Source organism: Colletotrichum godetiae (genome assembly GCF_030913485.1).
Source record: "Colletotrichum godetiae strain CBS 193.32 chromosome Unknown BDP55scaffold_65, whole genome shotgun sequence".
Taxonomy (NCBI): domain Eukaryota; kingdom Fungi; phylum Ascomycota; class Sordariomycetes; order Glomerellales; family Glomerellaceae; genus Colletotrichum; species Colletotrichum godetiae.
The window spans coordinates 1-11,307 of record NW_026851313.1 but is presented as its reverse complement, the minus strand read 5'-3'; the positions used below and the strand labels follow the sequence as shown (position 1 = coordinate 11,307).

At 48.9% G+C, this 11,307-nt stretch overlaps 5 protein-coding genes across 5 annotated transcripts; 3 read left to right on the top strand and 2 right to left on the bottom strand.

The window, feature by feature from the left end:
- Positions 1–622: 622 nt before the first annotated feature.
- On the top strand, positions 623–1,792 carry BDP55DRAFT_757056 (uncharacterized protein; the record flags this gene model as incomplete). Its single annotated transcript, XM_060580777.1, has 3 exons — positions 623–751; positions 842–1,016; positions 1,072–1,792. Coding segments are annotated over 3 exons (783 nt in total), but the record flags the coding sequence as incomplete, so codon positions are not given.
- Positions 1,793–2,754: 962 nt separating this feature from the next.
- Positions 2,755–3,351, top strand: BDP55DRAFT_697903 (putative necrosis-inducing factor-domain-containing protein; the record flags this gene model as incomplete). The annotated part of the gene is made up of 1 exon (XM_060577734.1): positions 2,755–3,351. The coding sequence occupies one exon, from the start codon at positions 2,755–2,757 to the stop codon at positions 3,349–3,351; it is 597 nt and encodes a 198-aa protein (XP_060423801.1).
- A 728-nt stretch (positions 3,352–4,079) lies between these two features.
- BDP55DRAFT_697902 (uncharacterized protein) lies at positions 4,080–4,745 on the bottom strand (the record flags this gene model as incomplete). Its single annotated transcript, XM_060577733.1, has 1 exon — positions 4,080–4,745. The coding sequence occupies one exon, from the start codon at positions 4,743–4,745 to the stop codon at positions 4,080–4,082; it is 666 nt and encodes a 221-aa protein (XP_060423800.1).
- Positions 4,746–5,602: 857 nt separating this feature from the next.
- Positions 5,603–6,367, bottom strand: BDP55DRAFT_563855 (necrosis and ethylene-inducing protein and ethylene inducing peptide; the record flags this gene model as incomplete). The annotated part of the gene is made up of 2 exons (XM_060570280.1): positions 5,603–6,101; positions 6,156–6,367. The coding sequence occupies 2 exons, from the start codon at positions 6,365–6,367 to the stop codon at positions 5,603–5,605; spliced, it is 711 nt and encodes a 236-aa protein (XP_060423799.1).
- Positions 6,368–9,193: 2,826 nt separating this feature from the next.
- On the top strand, positions 9,194–10,720 carry BDP55DRAFT_772837 (putative galacturan 1,4-alpha-galacturonidase C; the record flags this gene model as incomplete). The annotated part of the gene is made up of 5 exons (XM_060581146.1): positions 9,194–9,451; positions 9,541–9,726; positions 9,788–9,936; positions 9,994–10,228; positions 10,289–10,720. 5 exons carry the CDS (start codon positions 9,194–9,196, stop codon positions 10,718–10,720), a joined length of 1,260 nt encoding a protein of 419 aa, XP_060423798.1.
- Between the last annotated feature and the right edge of the window lie 587 nt (positions 10,721–11,307).

The window sequence follows — 11,307 nt, the reverse complement described above, 5'->3', positions numbered from 1 at the left end:
ACATGTTCACCGCCTTGTACGTACTCTGTATATCAGTTCTTGATTACGTGGGTGAAAGTCCAGTTCTTCTACCCCGCCTGCCCGCTCTTGCCCGCGGCCCCTCCTCTGCTCCAATTCTCAAGTTCTCTATGGCTCCTGCACATCTTCAGCCCCAATGCGGTGCTTCCCGTCTGTTGTCTCCAGACTCCAGTCGATCGGCAAAAGAGAAGCTGTGGCTCATGCGCTGCTCATCTGTGGCTGGTGCAGCTCTCATTTCATGTATCTTATACCACCGGTACCGTGGTGTGTGGCTGGATGAAATCTAATAAACTGCTCCGTCTTACTGTGAGGCGACATGACCAGATCCCCCGCCAAAAGGTCGCAGCCATTGCATCAAATCATCCTATCACATCTCACACTATTGAATCTCATGATGTCCGTCATGAGCGCCACCATGATCTGCTTACCTCTGCCTCTTGGGCACGGCTACCAGTCACTCTTCCCCCACAATCCCAGCTGAGCTTCTCATCTCCTTTCCCAAGAATATTCATCCATCTACCTTCTGCACTGAGACAACATGTCGGCACCAGCGTTACGGGACACTCATCGCTTGACCAAAACCACCCATGTCTTCGCGTGACGCACTATTCCGCTCGAGTGCGATGTGTACTCGTCTGGCGAATATCCGTCTAGTTCTCCCGTCTTCCTGTACTTCCACTCAGGTGGCCTCGTGAGCGGTTCCAGGGAATGCGTTCCACCTTGGCTGGTACAGGTGAGCCCTTCATCTTCATCGACAACTACCCGTGGTCCCACATAGATCTTGCTTCCTCAACCGACAAAGTAGCTGACCTTGCCGCAATAGATCTGCTTCAAGAATCAATGGGTCTTCGTTAGTGCGAGTTATCGGAAGCTTCCCCAGGCCGAAGCTTCAGGTCTGCTCCAAGATGCCACAGACGCTTACTGCTTTGCGAGATGTTGGGGAGTTATAGATGAATTTGCCTCAAAACGAAATGTGATCGTAGGCGGATCAAGTTCGGGTAAGAAAGCCTTCACGGAATCCACTTATCCTCAAAGTCCTGACTCTAGTTCTAGGTTTCTTCATGGCATCCCTGACAGCCCATCACCTCGAGCCATCTCCCGTTGCGTTGTTATCAATCACCGGCATCACTACCTTCCGTCATCCATTCTTCAGCTCTTCAGTCTTACTTCCACCAGAACCCATACACGAAGCGCAAATGAGCCATCACCTGTCCACGCCGGTATCCATAGGAACAACATCAGCGAATAACCCACGGGTCTTTCACGTCGACAAGATCCTTCAAGACGGCACCAAGAACACTGAGTTCGCACTGCCTCCGCTCCCTATCTCAGATGATGGCAACTGCGACGAGTTCCCCCGAGGATGTCTCTATGACTACTACCTCTACCGAAACGAGTTTCTCAATCTTGTTGGTGAAGTTGACCCAGGTTACGAGTGGGCTAAGGCCGAGGGGGCAAGCGTAGACTTGCAGCGTGGCCACACACGACCATTATACAGGGTGACGCTGATGAAGATGTTGGCCTCTGTGTGAGCACTCACATGGTTCATTGTCTCGGGGAAAGCAAGGTGAAGCTCTTCCTTGCCGAAGGACAGCCCCACCTTTACGAAGCGACGAGGTTCATTGAAGACGATGTGAATGGAATGCATGCTGTTAGACAGGCAGTATCGAGTCTGGAGGCCGACGTTGCTCGATCACTTGCCTGATCGATACTGTCTCACTGAACCCAGGCGAGACGGAGCCAAGTACAAGCTATTAGCGAGCTGTCATTGTTCCAAGTAAGATGGCCTTTTGGGCACGTAGCAATCAAAGGCCTACTGCCTGATTGCCTCATCGCACGATGTTGCTGGTCACACTGTGCAGTGTGCACCCCCAATTGTGAGCAATCATGCGGCCTTCGGCCAGAGAACCCCAAAGTCTCCAACGGCCCTGACCTGAATCCCTCAATTCAGGGGGATTTGCCAATCCACAGGCCCCAAATCATCACTTTGATTTCATGCACGAATCTAGCTCTCATCACCCTAGCTGGGGACGCTTGCAGATCCTTAAACCAAACCAACATGATGGTGTAGCGTTGTCATTGGCTGGTCTCCACGGGGCACATATGTACCGCATTGATGTCACCTCCGCCCTGGGCGCTTCCGGTGCCAATCCTCGCTCTCCCGGGGGCCGTTTCCCGTCACTATCACACTCGGGGCCATCACGTAAACTCTTTTGCCCAACAGCATCGCGAGACCGCCCCCGATCATCTTCACATAACGAGTCCGCTTTGCAGTCGCAATGCGGGGCCCTCTCATAAAACATCGGGAGCCATGGCCTTGCAAACATCTCATAGCGAATCACTTGGCATTTTCGGACCCCGCGCTCGTCACGGAGCTGATTTCTCGTAAGCTCGACTGATTCAGTCAGTGCCTGCGGCACGGCCATTGGCAGCAAACATCAAGTTGCAGGGAGTCAATCACACGCAGTGATTCGGCGCAACCCATCCCTTCACTTCACTTGTCTTTGTCAATTGGCGCAGTTGTTTGCTAGTGACGATGTTTATATAAAAGACCCCCTTCCCATTCTGTTTTCCCTTGCTTCGATCTTTGGAGTATTGCCAATCAATTCTCACTGCTGCTTTAATAACCTTCTCAAAGAATACCCGAATCAAGACCAAGATCCAACTATTGCTCACAACGAACATCTAGCACAAACCCTCGCCACATGAAACATTGACTAGATCAACGAAATCACGATGCACATCTCAGCCAAGTCCGTACTTGGCCTCGTCACCTTTGGCTTGCTCTCAGTAGCAAATGCATCGGTCGACGATTCTGAAAGCATGGTCCCTCGCACGTTCGCCAACGCCGACGGCACAACTTCAACAATACGCATGAACCGCAACATCAGATTCACCCAGGGATCAGAAGGCACCCGACCAGTCCGCCTATCCAAACGGTTTCCCTTCTCTTCCGGCAGAGATGAGTGGTGTGGAGAGCTGGCCGAGGACCCATCGACGGACTTTTCAGCTTCCGCGCCTTTGGCAGCAGACTGCCAGGCGCTTGCGAGCTCTCTCAGTAGTCAGAACGGATTTTGGACTTTGCAGCCTGGGGATTTCTCTTCCAATGGATGGGCTACTGTAGTGAGCTCGGGAACATGCAGCTTTGCCGTCAGATATGCCGACTCTGGCAGTGCGGCTAGCCCCATGAACGTTGGCACGAACGACATCCGCTTCTACACGACGAGATACGGTGTTATGGCACGGAACGGGAAGCTGGGATTGCAAGGGACTGTGCAGTGTTACAATGACCAGAAGATGTTGTTTGTTACTTGGGGATTAATTCACAGCTGAGCTTAACAAGCAAAGTGCCGATGTAGACAATGATGCCCTAACCGTGGGAAATCAACCTTGACTTAACCTCAGGTTGAAAGTAGTAATAAATGACAGTTACATGAGTGATATAAATCATTCTGAACGCAGGTTTGTTATGTTCGAGATCCTTGCGATGTCCATCACCCTAAGTCTCCTGGCAAGGATCTTTTCCATCATTTGGTGCTCCTTCTACTTACTTCCGTTCTTCACGGGCTTAGATCAGCTTCTCTATTGTGAAGAATGAGGAATGCGACATGATCTCTGATTCCCAGATGTCCCTTCACTTTTCAGACAATCCAGGCAATTGAACACCCGTCTTTGCTGGATGATCTTGTCTGCCTCCTTTTCGACTTCATACGACAAGTTACGGTTAGCGTACTTATTCGAACGACAGCCACAAACTCCAACCTCCCTTATACACGAGAAATCCATCATGGTGATCTTGGGTAGAGCAACTGCCGTATTCAATAGATTGCAGAACTTGTGAGTCGCGAAATCGATATCTTTTGGCAGAATGTTGGACTTTCGAAGAGTCTCAATGTATGACGCGAGTGCTTTGGCGGATCTCACGCATGGGTTCTGAGAAATGTCCCACGTCCATGTCATGGGACTGACAAGACCCCTGTAGAATGTGTTGCAGCATTCGTGTCTTTTGACCTCCAAACATTCTAAATGATCAGCGTCAAGATGAGATGCCACGAGCCTTGTTAATGAATTGACTTACGAATGATATCGTGCCTCAGCAGAGGATGGTCTGCTAAAACCCTGACTTGCTCCGAGGTTCGCAAAATTGGCCCTTCGTGGTGTAAAAAGATTCTCCAAGACAATTCCGAAAATTCCAGAGGAAGGTCTATCACATACGAGAAGACCAAAAGGTGACAAAGGTCGGACATTGGCGGCACATTCTCGTCGTAATCCGAGAGCCAATCCCTGATCCATACCATCCCGCAGTACTTGAGTGCCCCGGTGCATTCATACTTGTCGCTCACGAAAGCTAGCCTCGCAAGGCCAATCGGCTTTGGTCTCTCGGTAACGTAGGCATTGTGAAGAATCTGGCTCAAGATAGACATGGCTTCGGCATCGTCATCCGGGAGATCAAGACTGTAAGGAAGAGAGAGTCCGGTGCTCTTGGCCAGTTCCGCGCTTTCTTTGAACTTCCCGCCTAGCATCGCTTTGAAGACTGGCGAGTTCAACATAAGGACCTTCGAAGATACTCTCAGTTCTTTGTTCTGCAACTGTTCGTATTCCAGTAGCTTTGCGTCGGCGTCTACATCGTCTTCACCGTCTTCGGCAACATCGGAGTCGTCTAGACCCAGCCGGCTGAGCACAAAAATGAGATCTCCGTCTTTATCGATTTCGCGGCGAATGGACATGTTGGCTTGCAGACGTAGGTCTCCTATGGATTTGAAGATAACGGCATAGAGGTAAGACACGGAACAGTATTTGGCAGGTCATTCAACTCCCCGATGTCATGCGTCAATATGACCTCCCGGAAGGTTTCAGATCTGATCTTTTAACTTTGCTGTGTCAGCATACATACCCACGTGGTAGCTAGGAATAAGGTCTGTGAACGGGTCTCAAACGAGAAACCGAGCCGGAACTGGAGCTCGTTCTTCCCCCAAAAACTTGGGTGTGATCCTTGCTGGAATGGTCAATAAACGATGAATAGACATCGGAAGGAGCTATCATTATTCGAAAAACCAGTTCGTCCGTTCTACAGCATTCAGAGAATTATATTACCAGGTTTAGTAGATTGTCTTCCTTGCCATACATAATAACTGAAAGTAAAGTTGAGAGGTGGGCCAAAGAGTGAGAGGGGTTTACTGACAGGGCGACGTGGGCAGCTGAGACACTGGTCAATGACACGTGCCATCTGGAGTGGTTTAAATATAGAAATTGAATCTGACATTCATGGTAATTGATGCTCAACTCTCCGTAACGTTTGATTGCCGCTAGCTTTAGGTTATATCTTGGCCGTGACAACAAGTCCTAAATACATCTGTGGAAAGGCGTAAAATAAAGGACTTCTAACCTAAATGATCAAGATATATATTTACACGAGCTGTCGTTTTGGCGTGCGTCAATTGAGTAGTAAATGAAAATTTGAGATTGACTTCAGAGTGTATTGTAAGGTATCCGAGCTACTTCGAACTGTGAATAGCTCAAATTCCCAAGAGACTGATGTTGGCTAGTCCTTCCAAGGCCCTAATCTCCAGCAACGCCGGCATGCTTAGACGTAGGCGGCCCGCATGTTTGTCTCAAAGTGATTGTCGTTGAAAGGACAGTTCGCTTTCTTGAAGTCCCCCTTGTTCAGAGCGCTTTTGACGATAGGCTCCATGGCATCCCAATCCCAGATCCAGTATGTTCGACCCGCAGTGTTCGTGAACTGCAGCTCATGGTCCAAACCACCCTGGGTGTAATACTCGACTTTGACGTTGTTGCTGTTTCTTTGAGGGTTGCTGGTCAACTTGAATTTGCCATGTCCAGAGCAGGCGCCACCCGTGATGGTAGCAGAATTGACAGAAGCAGAATCAAGCCAGACGATTGAAGTCTCCCAGTCGTGACGGTGGCCGCCCACAACGTTGCCGTCGGCTGGCTGGTCCTTGGGCCAGTACCAAGCATACATGATTCCGAATTTTCCATTCAGGGACATGGAACGGGCGTAAGTCTGCCCTTTGTTGCCGTCCTTGCATCCTCCCGCGGTGGTGCCAGTATCCTGCAAACCGCCGCTTCCCCTCATGTCAGCATGTCTTGAAAAACGCAAATCCTGATCAAATACTTACCTGATCTGGTTGTTCTTATTCACAGCGGGGTAAGGCTGACAGCCATGGGCAATGTGAAGCAGCGGCTGAAACTTCTTGATGACGTTTCCATTGGGACCGAGAGTGTCGACCACCGGATTGAGTGAGTCGTGAGCGACAGTTCCCGGAGCAGGCCAGTCACAGAGACCACTGCCAACAAGGGCGAGAAGAGAGATAATAGTGGCGGGTTGCATCTTAGGATTCAGATACTGGTATTTGTACGATCAGAGTTGGTTGACAAGTATTCAGGTAAGGCTGGATGAAGAAACGGATGAGTATCTGCAGATGGAATGCTGCTGGACTTCAAGGCGAGTTGTAGCAGGTCTTTTATAAAGACATTGAGATGCTCGAGATGTCTTTTCCCTCTGTACTTCACCGGCTACGAGTCGAAAAGCCTTTCAAACTCGGCACGGTCCCGCGGCCCTGACGGACTTAGCTTAGATACGAGATAGATCGATATCCTTAGCTACCAGTCTGTATCGTATGATCGCACTCTCTCAAACAGGTAGACTGTGGACTGTGTAAACAGACGGCCCGAAAGAGTTAAGTTGCGTTCCTGCAACTATCGTGGCCAAAAGGATTCTCACGAGAGACACCATTCGGCTTTGTTTCGGGTCTTCGTAAGGGTCTCTGAGGGTGGATCTGTGAGTAGATCTGCTTCACCTGAATGATGCTATAATGGGGTCTCCCAATGTCACAATAGAAGTAATCTACCTTATCTAAGATTTTCCTATCGTCAATGGCCTCGTTGAATCGGGAAGCTAAACACACTCTCTCGTCTTGGGTGGGGATTCGGACAATGACGCCTTTCTTAGTAAGGGCCGAGACATGGAAGCTTTTATTGGCCTTCTGCTTCACCTTCCTCTCTTACACAGTTCCGTTGTAAAGCCATGAGACCATATGTGCTATGCCCTGTAATCTAGTTGCTGAAATTTCAGCGGCAATAACTTAGTAGCGGGCAGAATGTAGTTTACGAACTTATTCCTGATAACTTTATCTAGTTATGTTTTCTCTGAGTCCACGTGTGATCTATATCTGATTGAAGATTCAGGAAGTTGCCATGCTTGATCCGACAGATCTCTCGGTGCCTCGGAACACAACTCACCTAGGAATGACCAGGTATCAGCCGCTAGACTGAGTCGTAACGAGAGAAAATCGGAACTTTCAACGGGGGCCTTGTCCAAACCGGCATGTGTGTGGGTAAATGCTCAAAAGCTTCTCCTAAAGCATAAATAAGCCATGATCCGAGCCCCCCTTCAGTTAAATTTGGATTCAAGGTTAACCTTGGCTTATCCACAGGGCCAAGTCATGTTGTATGAATATTTATCAACCTTCTTTTGTCACCGAGATACGTCGGATACAGCGACTTCACGAGAAAAAACATTGTGTGGGGGAATGACATCACCTAACTTAATACCGCAGTGTACTGTCAAGTACGCATGAGCAACTTGCGCTCGGGAATCTGTAAGAGCCGGAGGAGGAACACTCCAACTTATGCCGCATATCTAGACTTTCCTGTCTGATGGGGAAACGGCCCGATCAGCTCGACATCAAAATACGATGTCGGCCTTCGGATCCGCAACTCGCCGTGAAATGCCCCCACAAGCAAGAATGGACTCAGCTGCAAGGTCATGATAGAGTCCATGCCCGACTATGGGGCCAGAAATAACTATGAGGACGGCTGTCAATTACAAGAATATTCACCTCAGATTTGGATTCAGATATGTTAGGGTGAAAAGAGTGCAGTGACGCCATAACTCGTTGATGATTCCCTGTGGATCTTTGCTGTCTATCAGGTCGATATCACGAGAGATAATTCGACTGGGATCATCCGAGCTGGCATCCACAGCGTTAGTTTCCTGAACTGTCACTCAAAAGTGTGCAGTTAAGCATCAGGCTTCGTGAGTACAAATCCAAGGAAACATCAAAACGGCATATTCTTGTGAAAGCGTTATTCTAAAGCTATTCCAAAGCTCAATTACTGCGTTACAAACCCCAGCCGTGATGACTATGCCCCATTTCACAAGGACCTGGTGTCTTGTCCGCCTGATTCTCTTGCATGATCCCATGTGACCGACCTAGATCTTGTCATCTTATGTAGGTACTTTACAATTAGAAGATACTTCGCGCATCTCACACTCCCAGAGACCGAAAATTGTGCAAGGAAAGCCAGTAGATAGGAGAGGACTACATTATGCTCTATATCTCCATTGTTGAAAAAAATGGTGCACCTGACGCAGAGTCAGCGACTCAGTCAAATTTCTAGAAGTGCATATCTCAGCTGTCCCGGGGAACTGATTTAGAATGTAGAGTTGGGAAACCTGGCAGTAAACTCTCCAACATTCTTCAGAAAAACGAGCACTTTCGAAAAGATTCCTTGGTAGGTCTTTTCTTCAGATTTATCTCTTCAAATTTATCCAAGGCCTATTGTTACTTCGAAAGCTGGCCTACGCAAATATACAGTCAAATTCGTGATGGCTTACGCTGTGGTCACAAGCTCTACCGAGCGGAACCTATATCCCGGCGACCGGGTTTCGTGAGAATCAAGGTGTGCTCAATATGCGGGGTCGCGAGAAAGTGATCAGCAGCCGGGCTAGCTGGCCTATCAGTATTAGGTAGGTAGGCTTGGGGACATCGTACAGAAGGAAACCTCGAGTTCTGCCAAGTATGTGACGGGATTGGTGCATATTTATTCTTTCGTCCGAGATACGCGGCCCTCACCCGAAATTGACATTGTGCCATTTTCTGAATGGCATTTCGCGAAATTCGTAGACGAGCTTTCTGCGGGATCAAGCGCCGTCTCCGCGATCTCGGGGCAATGCTTGTACTTCGGGGCGTCATCAATGACGAGATGGACGCCGTAGTGAGTCCACCGCGGCTGAAGACAGCTGGGGATGAATCGTTGATAAAGCAATGCAAGCAAGGTATCAACATAATACAAAGCCTACTCGATGGTCAACTCATTGATGTTATTGTTGCATAATTCTTAAAGAAACCAAGAAAACCTTAAACTCACGAACATGGCGTCATTCGGCCCAAAGACTGTTACCTTCCTCCTTATCTTCTATGGATTCATCAATGTTGCAAAAGCCGCTGGTGTTGCAGTGGCTGATGCTCAGGGGCGGCCACAATGCACACTGATTGCCAATGGCGACAAATTTAGCGACGTGGACAACATATTGGAAGCTTCTACTGTTTGCGGCACATCTGAAAACGTCATCTTCCCCGAGGGCGAGAATTACTGGATCGATAGAAAGCTCAACCCCGTCGTCCATGATGTGGACATTCAATGGCGGGGAGAATGTACTATAAGAAAAAGCACCCCCGGTCCGAGGGTGATTTTCCTACTAGACGCTGACCTTGGCAGTTCTCTGACAACATCACTTTCTGGAGATCCGATGGCTATTTCATCTTCTACCAAAACTGCCGTGCTGGCTTCGTGCTCTCTGGTGATGGCATCCGTATCAACGGTTATGGAACTGGCGGTATCCACGGAAACGGGGACGCATGGTATACCGCCGAAAAGGGTGCCACAGTTGAAGGCCGTACCATGGTATTACTGCGCCTTCTGACATCCTTATTATTGGATAATTAGCTGACATCATTCGACATAGCCATTCGTTCTTTGGAACGTCAGTGATGTGACAGTCAAGAACTTCTACATAAGACAGCCTCAGTTTTGGGCCTACAACATCATGAACGGAACGGCCATGTACTTCGATAACATCTCTGTCAATACTACTTCGACAAAAGCACCATCGCGGTACAATTGAGTTCAAAACACAGATGGCTTTGGTAAGTAATTAACGATTCTGCCGAGGTCAGCCGAATCTACTACTGTCGAGAAATTTGTAGATACAATGGATGTACACAATATTCGCGTCAAGGGCTTCAACTACACTGGCGGAGATAACTGCGTTGCCTTCAAGCCCCGATCGTACAACGTTACCTTGGAAGGCGTCACCTGCAACGGCGGTAACGGCATTGCGATTGAAAGCTTGGGTCAGTACCTCGAGGACTGCAGCGTAAAAGTTTTTGTTATGGACGATTTAGTGGTAAGACCAACCTACCCAAAGACTTCTCTCGAAGACACTTGACTAAACACGAAGTCTCAGCTCAAACGTGGACCGGTCGACTTACGCTACGGGACCTATCTCAAAACATGGATCGGAGAACTCGTGCCTCAAGACAACTATGAGAGCGCAGGAAAACCCCGCGGCGGCGGTTGGGGCCGAATTCGCAACGTTCTCTTCTCAAACGTTCGCTACGATAGGGTGAATCATGCCCCCTCGATTTACCAAACTAATGGCGATAATGGGTCATATGCCGGTACGAGCAATATGGAGATATCAAATGTTGTCTTCGCCAACATCACCGGGACGCTATCCGGCACGACGAACCGAGTCAGCCTGACTTGTAGTCAAAGGTTCCCGTGCCACGACATCACTTTCCAGAACTTTGATCTAGTTGCTGGGAATGTAACGACTACTAGCTGTGCAGGCCGATGGACTTTGGCTGACACCGTGACCGGACTCCCAGGGTGTTGAAAGCGGACTGCGGGCCAGGTTGTCTCGCATTGTGTTAATGAGGCGCGTCTCAAATATTGGTACATTAGGTTGTACGCGGGGAATGTTCTGAAGAATGTTCTGAAAGATGCTCTCCTGGTCGTATATTATACAGCCATAGCCCTCTTTGCGAAATTGACTCTATCAAGCCGACGTGAGCTTCCCTGCCAAACACCAATAGTAAATGTCTGCAAGACTACCACTGCTTTCTTCCAACCTCACTCAATTCATAATTCACTGAGTCTGCGGGCATCATATAATAGACAGCTCGGTTAATCATCCAAAGCTGATCAATGTGTGCTTCTCCTTCTCGTTCCATCGGTTAGAGGTTCTTCGGGGGTGTCGTCTAACGATTTCCTCCTGAATACATCTCGTACGCTGTGAACGAGACTTAAACCTCTGTGTGATGAATCTGACGAGGAAGTACTCCAAACACTGCTTCGTCGAGGCACTACAGATGGCTCCTCCTCAACCAGTCTGGCATCTGCGTAATGACCTGGATTGGTGCGTGTCAGCGATGGGTGATGATCATCACGAACGAGGAGAAGCTCACGTATATTGCCAGCCCC